Source organism: Bos indicus, chromosome X (genome assembly GCF_029378745.1).
Source record: "Bos indicus isolate NIAB-ARS_2022 breed Sahiwal x Tharparkar chromosome X, NIAB-ARS_B.indTharparkar_mat_pri_1.0, whole genome shotgun sequence".
NCBI lineage: Eukaryota > Metazoa > Chordata > Mammalia > Artiodactyla > Bovidae > Bos > Bos indicus.
This window is the reverse complement of record NC_091789.1, coordinates 85,364,213-85,387,890: the sequence shown is the minus strand read 5'-3', so window position 1 is coordinate 85,387,890 and position 23,678 is coordinate 85,364,213. Positions and strand designations below refer to the sequence as shown.

The following is a 23,678-nucleotide window of genomic DNA, read 5'->3' as shown; positions in this document are numbered from 1 at the left end:
CCGGGCTGGGCCCGCCCCTGCTGCGGTCGGTATTGTCAGACGGTTCCCGGCGTCCCTCGGTTTCCCTCGGTAGTTTCCGGCAAAGATCGGGAGTTTCTAACGTGCCCCTTGTAGTCTCTCGGCTGCCGTCCTCGCCACCGCCGCCCCTCTTTTCGGCTCCCTCTCCCCTACCCTCCCCCCTCCCCCCCCCCCGCCGCGATCGGGCCCGGCTGGCGCCTCTGTCGTTACGGGCTGAGCAAGATGGCGGCCTTCGGGATCTTGAGCTACGAACACCGGCCCCTGAAGCGGCCGCGGCTGGGGCCTCCTGATGTGTACCCTCAAGATCCCAAACAGAAGGAGGTGAGTTCAGAAATTCGGGCTCCCAGGGGGCCAGGGGCCAGCAATCGGCATAGGAGGAAGCACTGATGGCTCGGGGAAGCGGGGGCGGGGCGGCTCTGTGGGAGCGCAAGTCCCGAAAGGGGGAAGAGTAAAGTGGACTGGTGTCGGAGAGTAAGAACTGGGGGAGGTGGGGGCTGGTTTCTGAGCTAGAACCGGGAGTGATGTTGGGGCCACGCTGGAGGCGCCCCCTCTACACACACAGATCTCAGAAAGTTGTCTGAGGCGGCTGGGTGAACTAAGGCTGCTTGTAAACTCACAGGGGAAGAGTGCTGTTGAGCGAGCTCTGGGGATTGGGAATCTTAGTACTGTGGGGGTGAGGGTGGGGTCCAAATGAATATGAGATTATTTTTAAATAATAATGTGTTATCTACTCCCCAATCATTTTCCTATTTTTTTCCACCCTTGTTCCCTTCTCTTCTGCCCTCTTCCACCACCACCACCATCTCCCCCAAGGAAGAAAAAAGCTAAAATGTTGTTTTCCTGCCTCAGGATGAATTAACGGCCTTGAATGTAAAACAAGGTTTCAATAACCAGCCCGCTGTCTCTGGGGATGAACATGGCACTGCCAAGAATGTCAACTTTAATCCTGCCAAGGTGAGACAACCCCATCAGGCTGAAGGAAAAGGCTGGAAGAATCTGAGAGGGAGCAAAGGCCCTAGGCTGGGAAGACGTAAAGGGATGACCTAACTGGCAGTGTTTTCCTTTGTAACCTAATGCTACCACATTGGCATTTGCCCATCAAAGGCACAGCCACCTTTCTGCCCCTTCTTCCCACCCTGAGGTGTAGTTTTCTTCCCTCAGATCAGTTCCAACTTCAACAGCATCATTACAGAGAAGTTACGTTGTAACACCCTCCCTGACATTGGGCGAAGGAAGCCCCAAGTGAACCAGAAGGACAACTTCTGGCTGGTGACTGCACGATCCCAGAGTGCCATTAACACTTGGTTTACTGATCTGGCTGGTACCAAGCCACTCACACAACTAGCCAAAAAGGTGAGGTACTGTTTCCTGTTCTTCAGGCCAAAGAGGGGAACGTGAGTACCAAGTACCCTCTGATTCTCAGATTGAAGTACACGGGTGTCAGCTCACTGGGGTGAGAGAAGTCTCACTGTTTGCAATGTCCATTCAGGTCCCCATTTTCAGTAAGAAGGAAGAAGTGTTTGGGTATTTAGCCAAATACACAGTGCCTGTGATGCGGGCCGCCTGGCTCATTAAGATGACCTGTGCCTACTATGCAGCAATCTCAGAGACCAAGGTTAAGAAGAGACATATTGACCCCTTCACAGGTGAGTAACTCCTAATACCAGGGATCCTTCCACTGATCACTTCAAAGAGTGGTGGAGAAACCTTGAAATTACTCTCCTTCCCCATCTATATTCCTTGCTTCTGCTTGTATCTTGCATTCACTCAGTTAGTAAACATCAAGTGTCTTGAGTATCTACTGTATGTGTGCTGCTGCTGCTGCTAAGTCGCTTCAGTCGTGTCCGACTCTGTGCGACCCCATAGATGGCAGCCCACCAGGCTCCGCCATCCCTGGGATTCTCCAGGCAAGAACACTGGAGTGGGTACTGGGCTATAAAGATAATCACTACCTAATCCCTACACTTAGGATGCTTATAGTCTAGTAGGGATGCTAAGGCTACTGTATAAATCCCATAATTAAATATAGAAACATAATGTCAAAAATGGAGGCAGGGGCTTCCTTGGTGGCTCAGTGGTAAAGAATCCACCTGCCAGTGCAGGAGACATGGGTTCGATCCCTGATCTGGGAAGATCCCACATGCCTTGGAGCAGCTAAGTCTGTGAGCCACAACTATTGAGCCTGTGCTCTGGAGCCCATGTGCCCCAACTACTGAAGCCTGCACACCCTAGAGCCTGTGCTCTACAAGAGAAGCCACTACAACGAGAAGCCTATACTCCACAACTAGAGACTAGCCCCACTTACACAACTAGAGAAGCCTGTGTGCAGCAATGAAGACCCAGAGCAGCCAAAAATAAATAAATAATATTATGTAATATTAAAAAAATGGAGGCAGAAGTTTCTTTGAGAATTCTGTGAACATAAAGGTTATTTTCTTTTGGGGATACCTGGAAAGGCTTTAGGAAGGTGATATTTGTTTTTGTTTTGTTTTAATTTATTTTGTTGAAGTATAGTAGATTTATACTGTTGTGTTAGTTTCTAGTGTACACCAAAGTGATTCAGTTATACATGTGTGTGTGTGTGTGTTTATCTACATTCTTATTTGTATTCTTTTCCGTTATAGCTTATTATAGAATATCGAATGTAGTTCCTTGTGCTATACAGTAGGACCTGTTGTTGAAGGTGGCATTTGACTAGAGCCTATATGGGGATGAATAGGATTTAGAAACATGGTGACTGGGAGTGGAGGTGGGAGACAGAAGGTGTTCTAAGCAGAGGGACATTGTAAAATAGCCATCTCCCCATCTTTTTTTAGAATGGACTCAGATCATCACCAAGTGCTTATGGGAGCAGCTTCAAAAGATGGCTGAATACTACCGGCCAGGGCCTGCTGGAAGTGGGGGCTGTGGCTCCACTATAGGCCCCTTGCCCCATGATGTTGAGATGGCAATCCGGCAGTGGGACTACAACGAGAAGCTGGCCATGTTCATGTTTCAGGTAGGAAGGAGAGTGTGTCGTGTGGCATGGAAATGAGCCTGACCTCATACTCTGCCAACATGGAGCAGAGTCCACCTGCCACCTTGCCCCACTCGTGGTTTTCCTCATCCTTTCATTTACTTTCTCTGCCTCATCTCTAATAGTCCCTGTTTGAAACTCATCCCCTTCCCACCCCTGGTGTCCATAGGACGGAATGCTGGACAGACATGAGTTTCTGACCTGGGTACTTGAGTGTTTTGAGAAAATCCGCCCTGGAGAGGATGAATTGCTTAAACTGCTGCTGCCCCTGCTGCTTCGAGTAAGGCCTAGGATTTGGTGTGTGTGTGTGTGGGGGGGGGTGTCTCAGGAGGATTTGAGGAGATATGAGGCACAAGAGCTGTGTCCCTCGGAGAGAACTGGGGGGTTTGATTGTCATGTCTTCACAGTACTCTGGAGAGTTTGTTCAGTCTGCGTACCTCTCCCGCCGCCTCGCCTACTTCTGTACACGGAGACTGGCCCTGCAGCTGGATGGTGTGAGCAGTCACTCATCTCATGTGATGTCTGCTCAGTCGACAAGCACACTGCCCACCACCCCTGCTCCTCAGCCCCCAAGTAGCAGCACACCCTCTACACCCTTTAGTGACCTGCTTATGTGCCCTCAGCACCGGCCCCTAGTTTTTGGCCTCAGCTGTATCCTTCAGGTAGGTACTGGGTGGTCCCATGAAAGTATTAGTATTAAGAGGCATCTTGAGAAGAGTCAGGTGCTTGTCCTAGAAAATGGGAGTGATTCTAACTTGGGGCCAAAAGTAGGCACTGAGAATTTGCTTGGAAATTGTTGGCTTCTCATTCATGGGGTGTTAGTTCCTTTTCAGTTAATACCCATCCAGACCTAAATAGTAGACCCAAAGCCTTTAGGAGGGTAGATGAGGAGAGGGGCTCAGAGATGGAGTGGTGCCACCCCAGGGACTCAGAATGACTCTGGATCAGAAGCCAAAGGGTAGGGTCTTACAGTGGGCTTCTAGAAGGTAGCCATGGAAACCGAGTTTGACTTAGCTATTTCTGTCTGGCAGACCATCCTGCTGTGTTGTCCTAGTGCCCTGGTTTGGCACTATTCACTGACTGATAGTCGAATCAAGACTGGCTCACCACTTGACCACCTGCCTATTGCCCCCTCCAACCTGCCCATGCCAGAGGGCAACAGTGCCTTCACTCAGCAGGTAAGTCTGACCAATAGCCTGGTACCTCCAGGGGACTGGGATGTGAGAAGTTACCAGTTCAGAAATAGTGACCTAGTGCCTGCTACTGTTCTTTTAGCCTGAAGCCCTGGCCTTTTTCTTTATGCTTTACTACATCCTTAAAGCCCTCCTTTTTGCAGGTCCGTGCAAAGTTGCGGGAGATCGAGCAACAGATCAAGGAGCGAGGACAGGCCGTTGAGGTTCGCTGGTCTTTTGATAAGTGCCAGGAAGCTACTGCAGGTGGGTGCCAGAAGACAGACAATAGGAAGAATGTTTGGGGAAAGGATCAGGATGGTAAGGACATACAGATCTGAGAGTTGGCGTAGACCAGGCCTCTAGTTAAGTCCCCTTTACCACTTTTCCTCCTTAGGCTTCACCATTGGACGAGTACTCCATACTTTGGAGGTGTTGGACAGCCATAGTTTTGAACGCTCTGACTTCAGCAACTCTCTTGATTCCCTCTGTAATCGAATCTTTGGATTGGGGCCTAGCAAGGATGGGCACGAGGTAATAAGCAAGAAGGGGAAGAAAAGTGAAAAACAGAGCAAAAGCAACAGTATATATGAGGGGAAAGTGTGGTGAGGCATTGAAGCCAGAGGATGTCTGAAGAGACAACCCATCTTACTGAGCCTAGGATATTTTAAGATGGAGTCTGCTGCAGCTGCTAAGTTGCTTTAGTCGTGTCTGACTCTGTGTGGCCCCATGGACTGCAGCCTACTAGGCTCCTCTGTCCATAGGATTTTCCAGGCAAGAGTACTGGAGTGGGGTGCCATTACCGTCTCCAAAAATGGAGTCTAGTTACTAGGAAATTGGAACTTGTTTCTTTGTCCTCAACTCTACCTTACTTACCCTATCTTCCTTTGGTCTCCAGATCTCCTCAGATGATGATGCAGTGGTATCGTTACTGTGTGAATGGGCTGTCAGCTGCAAGCGTTCTGGTCGGCATCGTGCGATGGTGGTAGCCAAGCTGCTGGAGAAGAGACAGGCAGAGATTGAGGCTGAGGTTAGGGGCAGCCCATGGGGCAGTGGCAGTTGGGATCGAAGCCAGATTGAGCTGGTAGTGGGACCAAAGTTGAAATTGTGAGAGTGAAGAAGTGGTAGAAAATGTACAGGGAAATTTGAGGACATAAGGCAAAAGTAGAAAGGAGCGGAACCATGTCAGAGTTAAGAGAAGCGACCAAGGTGCAATTGGGAGATGGTAAAGAAAATGGGAGTCAGGGGAGGGGAGTGGAAGTAAAAACCTTGGGAATGGAGGCAGAACAGTCAGTAGTTCAAGGATTGCACATGGGCGAGTGAAGAAATAGTTGAAACCCAATCTTATAGCCTGTTCTTTCATCTTACAGCGTTGTGGAGAATCGGAAGCTGCAGATGAGAAGGGTTCCATTGCCTCTGGCTCCCTTTCTGCTCCCAGTGCTCCCATTTTCCAAGATGTCCTCTTACAGTTTCTGGATACACAGGCTCCCATGCTGAGTATGGACCTGCCACTCTCTGGTTCCCTCTGCCTAGACTCAGCCATCCTGTCATCAGAAAGCATAGTGAAGGGCCTTCTGGAATATATTTCAGTCTTGAGCTCTAAGCATAATGACTTATGGACATAATTCTAGTCTTTGATCATCTTACAATTCAACAGGGTCGAAAAATAAAGATAAGAATAAGAATGAGAGCATGCAGTTGACGCATTTTCACGTATAAATAGCAGAGATGCTGTATTCCTTTAGGAGATGGTGTGTGGGGCAGAAGGTGGGGTAGGATAACCAACCACACTTTGTCCCTCCATAGCTTTGGTTTTGTTGTTTTTTTTTTCTTTTGAGTCATTCCTATTCTTGTCTACTTCAGGTACCTAGGAGCACCATGCCTTCGGTGTATTTCTTTCTTTCTGCCTGTCTCTTTTGTGCTCCTCTAATTCATCTTTTCTCCTTCCCTCTCTCCAGCGGACCCCCGAAGTGAGAGTGAGCGAGTGGAATTCTTTAACTTGGTACTGCTGTTCTGTGAACTGATTCGACATGATGTTTTCTCCCACAACATGTACACTTGCACCCTCATCTCCCGAGGGGACCTTGCCTTCGGAGCCCCTGGTCCCCGGCCTCCCTCTCCCTTTGATGACCCAGCTGATGACCCAGAGCGCAAGGAGGCTGAGGGCAGCAGCAGCAGCAAGCTGGAGGTGAGTGAGCTTTTCCTTGTCCTAGATTGTTTCTTCTTGACAGCCCCATCTTCCTGGCTCCAGGAGTCCTCTGAGAATCCTTTACCAAATAAGGAGGGTAGGATTTGCTTAGTGCTTTGCAGTTTAGCAAGCACTCTCAAGTTATTTATTTTTTTTTCATTTGATTCTCACAACAGACCTGTGAGGTATTGTTTTTCTTTTTTCACGGGGGCTGTGTCACACAGCTTGTGGGATCTTAGTTGCCCAACCAGGGACCATGGCAGTAAATGTGCCGAGTCTTTGCCACTGGACCACTAGGGAATTCCCCGCCACCCCCTGCCCGCCACCCCCATGAGATATCCTTATCCTCATTTTAAAGCTGAGAGAAACCAAGGCCTGCAGAGGTTAAGGGACCAGTCAAGGCTTGGATCTGGAACCAATGCTTTTCCCAGTATGGGCTCCTCTCTTCAACTCCAGTCAACCTTTCGAGATGGTGAGGAGCAGCTCCTCAGGGCTAAAGCAGCTTCACTTCTGTTCTCTACACTCAGGATCCAGGGCTCTCAGAGTCTATGGACATTGACCCTAGCTCCAGTGTGCTCTTTGAGGACATGGAAAAGCCTGATTTCTCAGTAAGTTAAGTTACATACTGGTGTGGAAGCATCTAGCTCCTGAGGTCCTTCCGTTATGCCACTTTGGGGAGTTTCTTTATGCGCCCTCCTCAATCCTTTTGTCTTCCTCTAAACGTTCTGCCCTTTCGCCTTTCTCTTAGTTGTTCTCCCCTACTATGCCCTGTGAGGGGAAGGGCAGTCCATCCCCTGAGAAACCAGATGTTGAGAAGGAGGTGAAGCCCCCACCCAAGGAGAAGCTAGAAGGAACCCTTGGGGTTCTTTATGACCAGCCACGGCATGTGCAGTATGCCACACACTTTCCCATCCCCCAGGTACCGTTCGCCAACACCTTCCGACCCTCTGTTCTGAGCCCAGGTTTCTGTCCAAGGACTTTGCCGAGGGGTTGGAGCTGTTCTTAAGGGTGTGGTATGCTGGGAAGGGTTGGAGTGCTGGGGTGCTGAGGGGCATGGAGCATGCTTTTGAGAGGAGGGAGAGTGATCCCTGCTGGAGTCTGATGGTGCTGCTGGGATGCAGGAGGAGTCATGCAGCCATGAGTGCAACCAGCGGTTGGTCGTACTGTTTGGGGTGGGAAAGCAGCGAGATGATGCCCGCCATGCCATCAAGAAAATTACCAAGGATATCCTGAAGGTTCTGAACCGCAAGGGGACAGCAGAAACTGGTGGGTTTGAGGCACCTGAAATAGATCTCCCCCAAAGAGCACCTTAGTCAGTCTTCCCTTCCCCAGCATAGGGAACTCCCAGTCATGTCCCAATGTCCTGTCTCTTGGAGTCTCCTGAGAGCTCTAGTCCTTTTGAAACTTCCCCCCTCATTCCCCCCCTCTGCAGACCAGCTTGCTCCTATTGTGCCTCTGAATCCTGGAGACCTGACATTCTTAGGTACCTCACAGTAAGCCCCATACTACCCGCCCTCCCTCTCCCTTCCCTCCCTCAACCTAGCACTTCCCTGTACGTACTCCTCTAAGGTCCACATAGTCTGTGGTCCTCCAAACCTTTGCTTCACTGTTCCCTTCCCTTCATCCCTCCCCCACCCCTTCCTTGACCCTCCCTTCCCGTCTTCCCTCTTCCTTCCTTCCCTTCCTCCCTCCCTCCCTTCCTTCCCCTTTCCCTCCCCACCATAGCCTTCTCTCCATACCCCCCCACCCCCAGTTGCCTGGTTATCTTCCCTGTCCTGACTCGTCCCTTTCAACTGTCCCCTCAGGTGGGGAGGATGGACAGAAGCGGCGACGAAACCGACCTGAAGCTTTTCCCACTGCCGAGGATATCTTTGCTAAGTTCCAGCACCTTTCACATTATGACCAACATCAGGTCACGGCTCAGGTGTGGGCCTAAGTCCAGCCCCCTTCCCACATTCTGGCCTCCTTGTCCTGTTTTCCTTCTCTCCTTATCTTTTTTCTCCCCCAGGCAGGCTAAGCCTCCTGTTCTCACCCCTTTTCCCCATCATCCTTTCCTGCTGCCCTGGTTCTTCTCACCTCTCTCCACTCCCATCTCACTCCCACTGCCCTTATTAGGTCTCCCGGAATGTTCTGGAGCAGATCACGAGCTTTGCCCTTGGCATGTCATACCACTTGCCTCTGGTGCAGCATGTGCAGTTTATCTTCGACCTCATGGAATATTCACTCAGCATCAGTGGCCTCATCGACTTTGCCATTCAGGTGGGGGAGTTGGGGAGATGAAGGAGAGGGCGTTTGTGCAGTACAGGGTCACAAGGACAAGAGCAGAGGCTCAAGCCAGTGTCCCATGTTATTTGGAGGGACCAAAAGGCTAGTGTCAGGGGAGTGGCCCATGAGCTAAGCCAGCAGGAATAGAGACTCAAGTACTCCCTGGGGAGGCCTGAGAGATGGATTAGAGCACTGGGCACAGACTGTCCTTCCACTGTGGACTTCATAGGATTATATCCTGGACACTGGGTAGATCATTTATGTGGCTTGTTGTTAATAGAATAAAGGGCAGTGGAATATGCCACTGGAGTCCTTCCAGGCTGAGGCATCTCTAGCAGGAAAGGGCTCCAGTTTTCTCACAGGAAAAGGAATGATGTATAACATTTGAGGCCTCTTCTTGTTTCTCAACCCCCACTCACTCTGCTAGCTGCTGAATGAACTGAGTGTAGTCGAGGCCGAACTGCTTCTCAAATCCTCAGATCTGGTGGGCAGCTACACCACCAGCCTGTGCCTGTGCATCGTGGCTGTCCTGCGCCACTATCATGCCTGCCTCATCCTCAACCAGGACCAGATGGCACAGGTCTTTGAGGGGTAAGTGGAGCTTCAGAATAACCAAAACCCACGGGGCCCTGGTGAAGGCCGTTGGAAATGACTTGCAGAGAACACATAAGGCTCTTGCAATGCAGAATTGCATGCCTTCCTGGTAGGGAGGGGACAGAACATTGCGGAGGGACAGGAATCTTGGCGCCCAGACCCGCCATTGCTCCAGGTGCGACCTTGTCCCTTCTCGACAGGCTGTGTGGCGTAGTTAAGCATGGGATGAACCGATCTGATGGTTCCTCTGCAGAACGCTGTATCCTTGCATATCTCTATGATCTGTACACCTCCTGTAGCCATTTAAAGAGCAAATTTGGGGAACTCTTCAGGTAAGAGAGGTAGAAGGTAAGGGGTAGAGAGTGGGACCTCATCCCATCTCCTCGCTATCACCCAACTCAGGAGCAGAGCACAGCCTACCACCCTGCTGTGTCTGCAGGGTCATTTGGGGACAGTGTCCTCTAAGTGTTCTTGGTCCCCAGAGTGGGCCTCCTTCCTCATCAGCCTTGCTTCCAGCCCACGCCTGCAGGGCCCACGCTCCTCCTCCCTGCCTCCTGGGGCCCCTGTGCCTTACCCTCACTGGGTTTCTCTCCCGCCCAGTTGGTCTGCTTTGTCCCATTTCCCCTCTTCTTGCCTTAAGGCCCTTGGTCCCTCATTTTCTCCTTTTTGTTCTTTTCTCCTCTTTCCTGACCATCCCTCTGGCTCACTAGCACTTCCTCAATACTGCTCTCTCCTCTCCCCTACCCCTGCAGTGACTTCTGCTCCAAGGTGAAGAACACCATCTACTGCAACGTGGAGCCGTCAGAGTCCAACATGCGCTGGGCACCCGAGTTCATGATCGACACTTTAGAGAACCCTGCCGCTCACACCTTCACCTACACGGGGCTAGGCAAGAGTCTTAGTGAGAACCCTGCTAACCGCTACAGCTTTGTCTGCAATGCCCTTATGCACGTCTGTGTGGGGCACCATGATTCGGATAGGTATGGGGCGTACTGAGTGAGGCATGGGCACCACGCTCCCGCCTGATGTTGGGAGGGATGACTTGCCCGGGAGGTACCACAACCTTGGTTATAGCTGGGGTGGCGATGAAAAGTTAATGAGTCTGAGGTTTTGCTGGAACAAGGTTTTTGCTGAGGGCATTTGTACTTTTCCCCAGGGTGAATGACATCGCCATCCTGTGTGCAGAGCTGACCGGCTATTGCAAGTCACTGAGTGCAGAGTGGCTGGGAGTGCTTAAGGCCTTGTGCTGCTCCTCTAACAATGGCACTTGTGGTTTCAACGACCTCCTCTGCAATGTAGATGTGAGACTGGGGCTGGGGGCACACCGGGCAGTCCCCAGGGCAGGAGTCTGCTCCCAGCGACTGTGAGAGTGGAGGGACAGCTTTATGCAGAATGGAGGCCCAGCACTCAGAGTAGGAGAACTCTTTCCACACTGAGTCCTGGTGTGTGTCTGCTTTTTTCCTCCAGGTCAGTGACCTGTCTTTTCACGACTCCCTGGCCACTTTTGTTGCCATCCTCATCGCTCGGCAGTGTTTGCTCCTGGAGGATCTGATTCGCTGTGCGGCCATCCCTTCACTCCTTAATGCTGGTGAACTACCAATTTGTGACCCCTAGAAAGTCTAGACCCCCAATGTCAATACACACTCAATGACCATACTCTCCTTGTTCACTGTGGGCCTCCTGGTGGCACCAGAAGCCAGTTCTGTTGTGTGCCTCAGGCTGGGAGGGGCCTGTTTCTGACCCTGCACCTGTATCCCCAGTCGTTCCTGTTCCTGACCCTTCCAGGTTCTCCCCTCTACACTATAGAACAGTTGGCTCCCTCACCTCTTCTCCAATGTGTTATCTCCTTTTGCCTGACCTCAGCCACCGTTTTAGTGCCTCAGCACCCACAAACCCACATATAGCCCACCTTCATCCTTTCCCCGCCTCTGTGTCTTCTCTGTAGCTTGCAGTGAACAGGACTCTGAGCCAGGGGCCCGGCTTACCTGCCGCATCCTCCTCCACCTTTTCAAGACACCTCAACTCAATCCTTGCCAATCGGATGGAAGTAAGTGACTCCATCCAAGCCAGGCTGCCAAGGATAGTGTGGCTACCCTACCCCCACTGTTTCTACTTTGGCTTCCCCTGACTTCAGCTCTCTCCACCAGACAAGCCTACTGTAGGAATCCGCTCCTCCTGTGACCGCCACCTGCTGGCTGCCTCCCAGAACCGCATCGTGGATGGAGCTGTGTTTGCTGTTCTCAAGGCTGTGTTTGTACTTGGTATGGGGGTAGAAAGAGTGGTGCCAAAAGTGTGTATAGGGTGGAGCGCCAGCTAAACTACAAAGGACAGTCTTTCTCCCTCCTAAAGGTGGTCTCTCTGACCTTTCTGGAGGATAGGAAGGAGGGAAGTATGTCTCTGTCCCATAGGGCAGGATTTGGGGAGTGCTGCTTCTGTGGCTCTGGGGCAGGTCTCCACACAGCATTGGGATCTCACTTTGCACTCCATATCTCCCGCCCGTGAACCACAGGGGATGCGGAACTGAAGGGTTCGGGCTTCACTGTGACAGGAGGAACAGAAGAGCTTCCAGAGGAGGAAGGAGGAGGTGGCAGTGGCAGTCGGAGGCAGGGTGGCCGCAACATCTCTGTGGAGACAGCCAGTCTGGATGTCTATGCCAAGTACGTGCTACGCAGCATCTGCCAGCAGGTCAGTCTCACCTTCTCCCGCAGACCTCTTAAATGCTGCTATATAATATAGTCTCGTTTCCTGTCATGATCACACCACCTCCCCGCCATACATTTTATCCCTCACCAACCTCTGGTCCATCCCCCTTATTCCTAAGCCCCTCACTGGTTGGCCCAGTCCCCTGATTCTTGGCTTCCTCAGGAATGGGTAGGAGAACGTTGCCTTAAATCGCTGTGTGAGGACAGCAATGACCTGCAAGACCCAGTGTTGAGCAGTGCCCAGGCCCAGCGCCTCATGCAGCTTATCTGCTACCCACATCGGCTGCTGGACAACGAGGATGGGGAAAACCCACAGCGGCAACGCATTAAGCGTATTCTCCAGGTAGGCCAAGGTGACGAGGGTCTTGGAGGAAGTGGTGGGGCCTGAACCTGGGGTGAAATGATGGGAACCTTGAGAGAAAAAGAGAGGGAGAATTAAGTAGGAAGATGAATGAGGATATGGACAAAAGGTGGTGAGAGAAACAGCTCCAGCATGGGTTTTGAAGTCAAGCCAATATGGTCTAGACGCAAGAGTGAACCATTGGGTGAGGGCACACAAGTGGCTGGAGTAGGGCTTTGGCTTATCAGTGGGAGACAGAGCATCTGGGAGGTCTAGGTTTTGGTCTTATGTGTCTAGCATGTCGGTTGTAGCTCAGTGATGAGTAGTAATGCTGTTGGAAAGCTACTGCTTATTGAATGGCTGCTTCATGCTGGGTACCATGCTCAGTACTCTATGTAGATTTCCTCAGTTAGTCTTAACAACCCTGTGAAGTAGGTATGAATATCCTTGTTTTAGCATCAATGAAACTGAGGCTTGAAGAGGTTAAGTAACTTGACTGAGGTTCAGTAACTCACGCAGCTGGTAAGTTTAGAGTCAGTATAGGAGCCCAGGTCTCCCTGCACCCTTCCTGCCTCACCACACTGCTGCAGACATTCATGTGACTGGGGGGTGGAAAAATAAAGCTGTTGAGGAGAACCTAAAGGAATGAGGCCTCTTCAGCTGAGAGAAGATAATGCCTCAGAGAGATTAACTAAGACTAGCCCTCGGGTCTGTAAAGGACTTTGAAAACAGGAGTGGCGAGCTTCAACTTCAACATCAAAGATTTAAGTTAAGCGTTAAGCAGAACTTCCTGATACGGAGGAATGTGAGGCTCTGGAGCAGGAAACTGGGGAAGATGTGAAATTTTTTCCAAACCACTTTTGAAATAGGATAGTTTTATTTTCAGCCATTTTGGATTATTTAAGTGTGATCTTTCCTAAAGAGGGGAAGTCAAGGGCCCTTTCAGACCTCCAGGCATATGTGATTCAAGGTTGTGAGAGATCAGGGGCTGGCATCAGGGTACTAAGTGGCTGGGATGACACAATGTTGACTAGCTTGCTGATGGGGTCTCTGTCACAGAACTTGGACCAGTGGACCATGCGCCAGTCTTCATTGGAACTGCAGCTCATGATCAAGCAGACCCCTAACAATGTGAGTGGTTCCCAGACCCTCTCTCATGCTCAATTCCAACAATATGTGTCAGAGAAGGGGGCTGCCATAGAGGAGCCTAGGTTCTCTCTTTGGGTTCTGGAGATAAGAGAGGATGGGAAGATGGCGGATGTGTGGAACCGATGATAAGGGACATGGGTTGAGAGTGTTGGGGCTCTGAGCTGTGGGGAAGGTTCACAGCTGTGGTAGTAGAGGCTGTTTCTGTGGCCACAGCTGTAAGGGGGTATGTAAAGGAGAAGACAGTGGGGCACTGGAGAAGTACTGCAAGGTGGTGGAGGGCATGATGCCCAACAGAGTTGTGTTCCTACCCTCCCATCAGCCTCCACAGGTGCCTTCCTCTGTCTTCATCTCCTATCTCTCCTACTATCTCTTTGCCTTTGCCACCAGCTAACCTATTTACCTCCCCTGTGCCTTTCATCCTCCTTAGGAGATGAACTCCCTCTTAGAGAACATCGCCAAGGCCACAATCGAGGTTTTCCAACAGTCTGCAGAGACAGGGTCATCTTCTGGAAATGCTGCAAGCAACATGCCCAGCAGCAGCAAGACCAAGCCTGTGCTCAGGTTGAATAGAAATGTGTTAGGACCCATCCCCTTTTGAGTTTTCTCTTCCAGTAGTGTAAATGATTTCAGCTGCCCAGAGATGTCAGGCATGTCCATCTAGAAAAGAGAGGAGGGATTGTTCCAGCCTTGCCTGGCTCCTCTGTAACCCTGCGCGTGCCATCTCTCCAGCTCTCTAGAACGCTCGGGTGTATGGCTAGTGGCTCCTCTCATTGCCAAACTGCCCACCTCAGTCCAGGGGCATGTGTTAAAGGCTGCTGGGGAAGAATTGGAGAACGGCCAGCACCTGGACTCCTCTTCCCGCAAAGAACGTGATCGACAAAAGCAAAAGAGGTAAAGTGGCTGTTGTGGGGCTGGGATTGCGGAGTGGAATGGAGAGTAGGCCCAGGGAGGAAGAGAAGTTGGGTCAAAGAGGTGAGGGTCAAAATCAGAAAAAGGTACAATTGGAGGAGAAGAAAGATGGTCAAACAAGAGGCTACATGTTAAAAGAGTAGAGTCGGGGGCTTGGAGGAATGAAGTTGGAAGTCGCCTGACCTGGTCCTGCTCTTTTTCTTGTCCCGTCTCTAGCATGTCCCTGTTGAGCCAGCAGCCCTTCTTATCCCTGGTGCTGACATGTCTGAAGGGGCAGGATGAGCAGCGTGAGGGACTCCTTACCTCGCTCTACAGCCAGGTCCACCAGGTATGGGTCTTTCGGCCTGGAGCTAGGCAGGAGGGCAGAGGAGGATGCAGCCAAGAGGCTACTTATGTACTCTTAATCTTCAGTATTTTCTGACAAGAACACCCTGGGTGCTTTGGCATGGACACGACGAAATCCCTGAGCTGTGTGTTGTACTTGTTTCTGTCTTAGATTGTGACTAATTGGAGAGATGACCAGTATTTAGACGATTGCAAACCAAAGCAGCTAATGCATGAGGCACTCAAACTGCGGCTCAACCTGGTGAGAGAGGGAGCCGGGAAGAAGGAGGAAAGGGGTGGAGCTAGGACCGCAGACAAAGAAGCCCCAGCCTGGGGAGGCGAGGATGCAGATGAGGGCCCAGGTTCGCCTGGATCTTCACGTATTAACCCATCTCTCCTAAAGGACGTGGGACCTGGAAGTGGTTAAGGAGACTGTATCCTTGCAGGGACCCTGCCTCAGTATTGTAGATTTTGGCTGGGCCTGAGAAGCCCTAGACACCTATTGTGGAGTGTTCAATGAGATCCTGGACATCCTTTGGTCTAACTTCATCATTACATAAGTAAGGAAACCAAGGCCCAGAGAGGTCGAGAATTAAGTCGTTGGCCTGAGATCATGTAGCCCAGGTTCTAATCTGAGCTTCCAAAGGCTGGCCTCCGCCCCTGAGCCATCTGACTGACTTGATGTGGCCCTGGCAGGTGGGGGGCATGTTTGACACAGTGCAGCGCAGCACCCAGCAGACCACGGAGTGGGCTGTGCTCCTCCTGGAGATCATCATCAGCGGCACTGTCGACATGCAGTCCAACAAGTAAAGCATCCCCCTCCCCTCCCTCCACTTTCACCCCCAAGAGGAGCCCCTCCCCCAAACCAGGTGCATGACCCTGGCAGTAGATGTGGCTGACACTTTGGGCTCTGAGGTCCAGGGTCTGGGGTTTCTCACACGGTTTGGGTGCCTGCTCCCTGCTCATGTCCAAGCCGGCCATCTCTGTCTGAAACTCTTTCTCCTCTGGTTTTCTCCCTGGTTTCCTGCTATAGCGAGCTCTTCACCACTGTCCTGGACATGCTAAGCGTGCTAATCAATGGGACCCTAGCTGCAGACATGTCCAGCATCTCCCAGGGCAGCATGGAGGAAAACAAACGTGCCTACATGAACCTGGTGAAGAAGCTGCGGGTGAGCGGAGGGAGCGAGGCCTAGAGGCCTCCTCCCTCTTCCTTGAGGGAGTCCAGCCTCAGTGACATCATCCTGCCCCTCTACCCTTCCCTCACACATCTGTGTCTTCTTTGTTACTTGTTTAGTGAGGATTTACTGAGGGTTTTCTTCGGGCCAGCTTCTGTGCTGGCCCCTGAGAGGTCCCATTCCTTGTTTCCTGTGTTCTGAAACTCTTGTCCCATCTTCTTGTGCCTGCAGAAAGAGTTGGCGGAACGCCAGTCGGATAGTCTGGAGAAAGTTTACCAGCTGCTGCCACTGCCCAAGCCGACTCGAGATGTGATCACGTGTGAGCCGCAGGGCTCACTTATTGACACCAAGGGCAACAAGATTGCTGGCTTCGACTCCATCTTCAAGAAGGAGGCACGTTCCATTATCTTCCCACCCCCTGCTTCCTGCTTCCCACCTTTGTTCCCCTTTGGGCCAGAGCCTCCCCTGCTTTAAACCTTATAGCTGCAACAAGTTCATTGGGCTCCATGAGGAAGCAAGAACCATCCCTGGGGTGTGAGATAATCACTTATTTTCCTCAAGTATCTTCTCCCTGTCTTGGGAATCTCATTCTCTTTCCTTGGTCTCTCCTTTTACCCCTCCCCACTACCCATCATCCCCACCACCTTTGTACCTGCCACCCATTTCTCAGCACCCCAACCTCTTTCCTCTGCCCCACCCACAGCCCATCCTGCTCCAGCCCAGCCTGCACCCCACCTATCTGCCTGGCCGATGGCCCGCATCTCTTTAATCCCTGCATCTCTTTCCTCCCATCCACCTATCTCAGCATGGTTTTCTCTGTCCCCTCTTTCTGTGAGTTGCAGTATTTATTGAGTAATCATAATCATTGTGTGTAGTAGAGGGAGAGGAGAATAAGGATGTGGGGTTCCAAATCAGAAGCCCAATCCTTTCCTATAGGCGTTCTCTTCATTGTTTTCCTGCTTATTTGTCTCTATCTTTCTGTGTATCTCTCTCTCTCTCAGCCTGTCTCTCTCTTCCTGTTTTTCTCTCTCTCCCTTTCTCTGTCTGTCTCTCTGGCTCCCTTCAGTCTCTCACTGCCTTTTCTTTCTCTGCCTTCCTGTTTCTATATCTGTCTTCCTCTGACTGTCAGTGTCTGTCTCTGTCTCCCTCTACTCCCTACCGTCCCCTCTTCATTCTCCCTCCCCTGTGTGTATATCCGTGTCTGTCTGTCTTCCTCTCACCATCTTCCCTGAATCTACCCATGAACTTTTTTTTCTTTTGTTGCCAACAGATACTTTTCCCTCTCCTGCAAGCCTTCAAGGTCTGTGTTGTATTTTCCAAGTTTCAGCAGCTCACTATTTCTCATTTTCTGGAGCAGGGTCTTCAGGTTTCCACCAAACAAAAGATCTCTCCCTGGGATCTTTTTGAGGGCTTGAAGCCATCAGCGCCACTGTCTTGGGGCTGGTTTGGAACAGTCCGGGTGGACCGGCGCGTGGCCCGTGGAGAGGAGCAGCAGCGGCTGCTGCTGTACCACACACACCTGAGGCCCCGGCCCCGCGCCTACTACCTGGAGCCACTGCCACTGCCTCCAGAAGACGAGGAACCCCCTGCCCCCACCCTGCTAGAGCCTGAAAAAAAGGCTCCAGAGCCCCCCAAAACTGACAAACCTGGAGCTGCTCCACCCAGCACTGAGGAACGCAAGAAGAAGTCCACCAAGGGCAAGAAGCGCAGCCAGCCTGCCGCCAAGACGGAAGTGAGCACTGCTGCTGCCATCCCCGTGCATGCCATCCCTGTGCATGCCATCCCTGTGCACGTCTTTCCCAGCCCCACTCTCTTCCTGATCCTGGTTGTGGGAGGGCTAGGGGCATTTGAGGAAGGAGTACTTTTAGAATTAAAACAATGAGCCACATAGCTCCACCTCCTGTTCTGCCCTCCTTTCCCACTTGACCCCAGCCCTCTCACCTTCCTCCCCTGCCGTTCATATAGGACTATGGAATGGGCCCAGGCCGAAGTGGCCCCTACGGAGTGACAGTGCCTCCAGACCTCCTGCACCATGCCAACCCTAGCTCCATCTCCCACCTTAGCTACAGGCAGAGCTCCATAGGCCTCTACACCCAGAACCAGCCACTGCCAGCAGGTGGGTACCAGCCACTGGGTGCGAGGGACTGACCCGAATATTCCTCCCATCTGAAGGGCAATGCCACTTCTCCCAGGAGCTATGGATGCACAGGGTGCTGAGCAGGGGATGGAGGGACAAAGAGCCTAAAGAGGTCAGTTGGCTCCCCTTTCCAGGTGGCCCCCGTGTGGATCCATACCGCCCTGTGCGGTTACCGATGCAGAAGCTGCCTACCCGCCCACCTTACCCTGGAGTGCTGCCCACGACCATGACTGGTGTCATGGGACTGGAACCTGCCTCCTACAAGACATCTGTGTACCGACAGCAGCAGCCTGCAGTGCCCCAAGGACAGCGCCTTCGCCAACAGCTCCAGGCAAAGATAGTGAGAGGGGCCGTAGGGAGGGCCGTCAGGGAGAGGGGCTTTTGAAGGTCACAGGAATTTGGGGTCTTCACAAGTACATGGAGAGTGGGAGATGCAAGAAACGAGGCAGCAGAAAGCATTTCCAGAGTTTGAGTTTGTTTCCTTTTTCCCTCTAACAGAGTCAAGGGATGTTGGGACAGTCATCTGTCCATCAGATGACTCCCAGTTCTTCGTACGGTTTGCAGACCTCCCAGGTAAGGGTGCAAGATGGGGAGACTTGGGGAGCTCCAGGCGCGCTGGTCTGCACACCCCTGGCTCTGACACCCTCTCTCCTCCTCCCCTCCAGGGCTATACTCCTTATGTTTCTCATGTGGGATTGCAGCAACACACAGGCCCTGCAGGTACCATGGTGCCCCCCAGCTACTCCAGCCAGCCTTACCAGAGCACCCACCCTTCTACCAATCCTACTCTTGTAGATCCTACTCGCCACCTGCAGCAGCGGCCCAGTGGCTATGTGCACCAGCAGGCCCCAACCTACGGACATGGGCTGACCTCCACTCAAAGGTACCCAAGTGAGCCAGGCATGGCGGAGACACTGAGGCTTTCAATTTGGGAAAACCTGGGCCTGGATGTGGTGAGACTAGTCAGAACTTTTGGAGGCATCAAGAGCACATACCTGGCCTGTCAACACAAAATGCCAGAGCTGGAAGGGGCACTGGTGGCCAGTACTCTCATGCTTGCTTCCCAAAGTTTCTTTGAGAACCAAAGAGGATAAATCACTTATATGCTTATGAGAAGGAAAGACCTGGAGTTCATAGATGCAGTGTGTGGGAAGGAGTCATCTAGCTACCATTAGAGCAGTTTAGTGCTGAAGTGGACCAGCGAACACATCCTCCCATCTTACTGAATGTCAGTTAGGCCTTACTAAAGACATTGTAATCATGTCTTGAGGTTCTGCAGCTTAGGGTTGAGAACACTGTGGGGGTGGACCGGAAGAAAAGTCCCTTACTTAGAGGTACTGATTAAGTGCCCACTGTGTGGCCAGCACTGTGCTAGGACCAGGTAGGGTGAGGAAAACTATTGGAAAAAAATCCAAAGTCCTTCACCACATAGAATTTTTACTCTAGCTGGGAAGAAGAGACTTATTCAGAAAAGTACTTAGAGAATGTGGTAATGAAAGATACAATCAGCTGTGCAGTTGGGTGCTGTAAAATAAAACGGGAATTCAGGAAAAGTGGGGGATGATATTATTGTGGGCCTGAATCATCAGAGAAAGTTTCATGAAGGAGGTCAGACCTGAGTTGGCCTTTGAAGGATAGCTGTGATTTGGATTTGCGTGGAGGAGGAAAAGGAGGGGGATCCCAGGTAGAGGACATAGCATTAACAAAGACATGTAGGGTGGCTGGGAGGACAGGCAGGAGAAGAGCTTGGCTGGAATTTAAGATTCGTGACAGGGAAGGAGTAGGGATAGGTTGGGAGTGGACAGGTTGAGAGAGAGCTTGGAATGCTTGGCATGGGGTTGAGACACAATCTGAAAGCACTCTTGGTCAGGAAAATGATGTGATGATTTGGGCATGTTGAGAAATTAACATGGGTCTCGTGGAGAGGATGGGCTTCCCTTATAGCTCAGTTGGTGAAGAATCTGCCTGCCAATGCAGGAGACCTGGGTTTGATTCCTGGGTTGGGAAGATCCCCTGGAGAAGGAAATGGCAACCCACTCCGGTATTCCTGCCTAGAGAATCCCATGGACAGAAGAGCCTGGCAGGCTACTGTCCATGGGGTCACAAGAGCCGGACATGACTTAGCGACTAAACCACCACCACGTGGAGAGGATGCAAAGGGAAGGTGACAGAAGACTTGAGACAAGGACCCAGCCAGTAGCCTGTTGAGGTGAAGTACCGATTGGGGTCAGGAAAGTGTAAGGAGCAATAGAACTCAGCAGTCTTCAAGACCCTGACAATGGTAATAAGCTGAACAACCTTAGTGAGTGTTTATAGAATAGCTAGCCTATGCTCAGGCTGTGTTTCATCTTCATAAGACAAAAACAGCTACAACAGAATTGAAAAATCCCTAACCATGAAGGTTAGGAGACACTAAAGTAGGGGGTTGTCTTTGCTTCTCATTCCCCAACTTAGTAATCTGTCACAAGCCAAAAAGGCTCTTCTGGTTGGTGACAGAAGTGAATGAAATGGCCTGTTGGTATTTCTTTGGGGTCAGAGACCTGGGGCTCATCTGCCCCTCTCCCCCCACAGCCCATGCCTTGATCTCTGCCTCTCCTTGTCTTTGTAGGTTTTCCCACCAGACACTGCAGCAAACACCCATGATAGGCACCATGACCCCACTGGGCCCCCAGGGTGTCCAGGCTGGCATCCGGTCGGCTTCCATCCTGCCTGAACAGCAGCAGCAGCAGCAGCAACAGCAGCAACAGCAACAGCAGCAGCAGCAGCAGCAGCAGCAGCAGCAGCAGCAGCAACAGTACCATATCCGGCAGCAGCAGCAGCAGATCCTGCGGGTAAGGCCCTGGGATTTCATCTGGGACCTGGGAGACCTAGGAGGAGGAGGAGAGGAAGAGGGCAAGGAGAGGCACAGGCTCTTCTGGGTGGTTCTCCTATTATATAGAGTGAAGTAAGTCAGAAAGAGAAAAACAAATGTCATATATTAATGCGTATATGTGGAATCTAGAAAGATGATACTGATGAACCTTTTTTCAGGGCAGCAGTAGAGATGCAGGCATGGAGAATAAACTTGTGGACACAAGCAGAGGGATTGAGAGGGTGGGATGAATTGAGAGAGTAGCACTGAAAAACATACATTACCACATGTAAAATTAGAGCCAGTGGAAATTTGCTGTATGACTCATGGAGCTCAAACCTGGTGCTCTGTGACAACCTAGAGGGGTGGGAAGGGGGTGGAAGGGAAGTTCAAGAGGGAGGGGACATATGTACACCTATGGCTAATTCATGTTGATGTATGGCAGAAATCAAACAAATATTATAAAGCAATTATCCTTTAATTAAATAGATTAAAAAAAAAAGACAAAAAGATAGAATGAGGCAGTGCAAGTACCTTAAGTACCCGCAGGGGAGTTGGCATGTAGTGGGGCCTTGAGAAGCTAGTTCCTTCCCTCCCCACTTTTCCAGGGGTCCCGGTTGGAGAGAGTTGGGGGTCATCTGCTGGGTGCTCCAGATTAGATTTTCTCTGCAGCTCCCTGAGCAGGGAAGGCAGCAGACCCAGAGTTCCCTGTGCTTCCTCTGCTCTCCCTGTCCCTCCACCACTGAGGTTCAGCCCCTTGCTCTCCTTACATGGATCTCTTCTGTCTTCATGGCAGCAGCAGCAACAGCAGCAGCAGCAGCAACAGCAGCAACAGCAGCAGCAGCAGCAACAGCAGCAGCAACAAGCACACCAGCAGCAGCAGCAGCAGGCGGCTCCTCCTCAGCCCCAGCCCCAGTCCCAGCCCCAGGTAGCTGCTGGATTCCAGCCCCTGCCCCCCGCCCCCACTGGGGCGGCAGCATGTGCAGCTAGGGAGAGGCAGGAGGCAAGCCCAGGCCCTCTACAGATGGGTGGGGACGTGAGGATGGAGAAGGATGGGGAACATTCAAGTTCCATCTTCCATGTCCTGTTTTCACCTCAGTTCCAGCGCCAGGGGCTTCAGCAGACACAGCAACAACAACAGACAGCAGCTTTGGTCCGGCAGCTCCAACAACAGCTCTCTAGTAAGCCTGCCTTCCTGCCCAAGGAGTGCCTCCGCAGAATAACTAGGGGGGGAGGGGGAGGGGGGAGGGTAGAGGTCAAAGTGGCTGAGGTGATTGCTTCAAGCCCAGCTTGTGGGGGGAAGCATTGCCTTCTACCCCTTTCCCTTGGTGCCTGAGTGGCTCTCCTCTTGCAGACCCTCGCCCCTGCTCAGCTGCCCATTCCTGATAGTCTCTGGTTTTTCACAGACACCCAGCCACAGCCCAGTACCAACATATTTGGACGCTACTGAGCCACCTGGAGGAACTGCTTGTACACTGGATGTGGCCCCACCATTTCCTCTTAATTCCCAGTCCTCTTCCTGGGCTAGCACCAGTAGTGGTTGGGGCTCTTCCCTTAGGCTCCATTTTTAATGAGTTTTTAGTATTTTTGTTAATGTGAGGCATTGAGCTGTTGGGTTTTGTATATTATTTATATAGAGACCCCAGAGCTGTTGCACCCAATACACAGAGCTTCTTTGCAAAGAAAGTGTGTGAATCTGCGTGTCCGGGAAGGGTGGGCTCTTGGAAGGGTGTCGGGGCTGGACCAGCAAGTCGACACCTTCATTCTCTTCAGATCATCTCTCCTGTTCACCTTCCACCCCCTACATTTCTGAATTCTAATTGGGTTGCTACCATCTCTTCCTTTTTCTAACCTGGTAATACGTTAAGACTTGGAGCCTTAGTCTCTCAATAAGGGCAGCTCATATTCTCATCTAGATGGTGTGGCTTCTGTATAGCTTGTCTCCATGGAGGAAACACTGCTGGGATTGGGGAGGAGCCACTGGACCAGGGGAAAAATCACTGGAACCTGATTCTTCTTCTACCCACCCCACACGCTGGGTTTTGAATAAGCTTCAGGGTGGGGGGTGGGGGTGACAGACACTGCCTATCCTTTGGGCCACCTTGTATGGTCCCCATCATGCACCAAGTGATGTCCTAGATAGAGAAGTTCCCTGAGTCACATTTCTGGGACAAAGCATTGTCCTCCATTGGTAAGTGTTGCCATCACATAGGTGGTGGAAGGGCAGAATGGTTCCAGGAGGAAAAGAAACCAGTGAAGGGAAGCACCCTTTTCTCTCTCTGCTGTGTTACTGGAACTGTTTGTTTTCATACGACCCATCTTCACAGTTACCCAGAGTGACCTCCTCACTCCCATCTTATAGTAGAGAAAACTCAAAAATGTTGCTCCAGAGACATTTGGAACTGTGGCAGGGCCATTTTCAGTACCCTTGCCTTCAGGTTTGGGGCTCAAGATCTAAGACTATCCATGAGAGGCAACTGATTTACTATCATGGAGCCCTCTGGTGGGGCTGGAAGAGGCCAGTCCCAACCTCATAGGTGGGTGGTACCTGATGATTGGACAACTTCAGGATACCATCCAGGCCACAGTTGCACTCTAGCACTGGGAACTGTCAGTTGTGCTGGTAAAACCAGGAGCACCAATCAATACCCAAGTTACAAAAAAAAAGTCCCTCTGAGGTCCATGAAGCCCTTGCTCAGATGGGACTTACTAAATTTAAGGGTAGTGTGCACAAGGAGAGGAACTGTCCAACAGGATAAAGTTGAACATAATTGACTGAAGCTTTCTTCTGCCCTGTGTTATCCTGACAGAAACGTTCTGAGGAACTATACGGGTAGAGGC

At 51.4% G+C, this 23,678-nt stretch overlaps 1 protein-coding gene across 9 annotated transcripts; it reads left to right on the top strand.

Moving 5' to 3' along the window:
* The first annotated feature begins 48 nt into the window (after nucleotides 1-48).
* Nucleotides 49-22,523, top strand: MED12 (mediator complex subunit 12). 9 transcript variants are annotated; one of them, XM_070784260.1, is made up of 46 exons: nucleotides 49-339; nucleotides 868-972; nucleotides 1,180-1,371; nucleotides 1,508-1,664; nucleotides 2,835-3,016; nucleotides 3,204-3,314; nucleotides 3,442-3,696; nucleotides 4,066-4,212; nucleotides 4,371-4,470; nucleotides 4,601-4,737; nucleotides 5,102-5,233; nucleotides 5,574-5,700; nucleotides 6,162-6,391; nucleotides 6,919-6,999; nucleotides 7,140-7,310; nucleotides 7,513-7,657; nucleotides 7,824-7,874; nucleotides 8,197-8,315; nucleotides 8,507-8,650; nucleotides 9,084-9,247; nucleotides 9,451-9,582; nucleotides 10,003-10,230; nucleotides 10,407-10,551; nucleotides 10,718-10,838; nucleotides 11,196-11,297; nucleotides 11,398-11,511; nucleotides 11,760-11,935; nucleotides 12,116-12,295; nucleotides 13,352-13,423; nucleotides 13,869-14,002; nucleotides 14,171-14,332; nucleotides 14,567-14,678; nucleotides 14,847-14,936; nucleotides 15,371-15,480; nucleotides 15,708-15,843; nucleotides 16,081-16,242; nucleotides 17,207-17,581; nucleotides 17,815-17,965; nucleotides 18,121-18,326; nucleotides 18,485-18,559; nucleotides 18,652-18,706; nucleotides 18,782-18,869; nucleotides 20,595-20,817; nucleotides 21,634-21,765; nucleotides 21,937-22,018; nucleotides 22,244-22,523. In XM_070784260.1, the coding sequence occupies exons 1-46, from the start codon at nucleotides 241-243 to the stop codon at nucleotides 22,285-22,287; spliced, it is 6,456 nt and encodes a 2,151-aa protein (XP_070640361.1). In that variant the 5' UTR covers nucleotides 49-240; the 3' UTR covers nucleotides 22,288-22,523. The 9 variants fall into 9 exon arrangements, with proteins under 9 accessions (XP_070640361.1, XP_070640360.1, XP_070640359.1 ...); XM_070784259.1 differs by having other exon boundaries at nucleotides 17,120-17,581; nucleotides 18,121-18,317; XM_070784258.1 differs by having other exon boundaries at nucleotides 17,120-17,581.
* Nucleotides 22,524-23,678: the final 1,155 nt, after the last annotated feature.

Coding starts and splice junctions, on each gene's coding strand:
- MED12 (XM_070784254.1), top strand. CDS start 241: ATGGCGGCCTTCGGGATCTTGAGCTACGAACACCGGCCCCTGAAGCGG. Junction 8,316..8,506: donor AACATCAGGTCACGGCTCAG/GTGTGGGCCTAA, acceptor TGCCCTTATTAG/GTCTCCCGGAATGTTCTGGA. Junction 10,552..10,717: donor ACCTCCTCTGCAATGTAGAT/GTGAGACTGGGG, acceptor TTTTTCCTCCAG/GTCAGTGACCTGTCTTTTCA.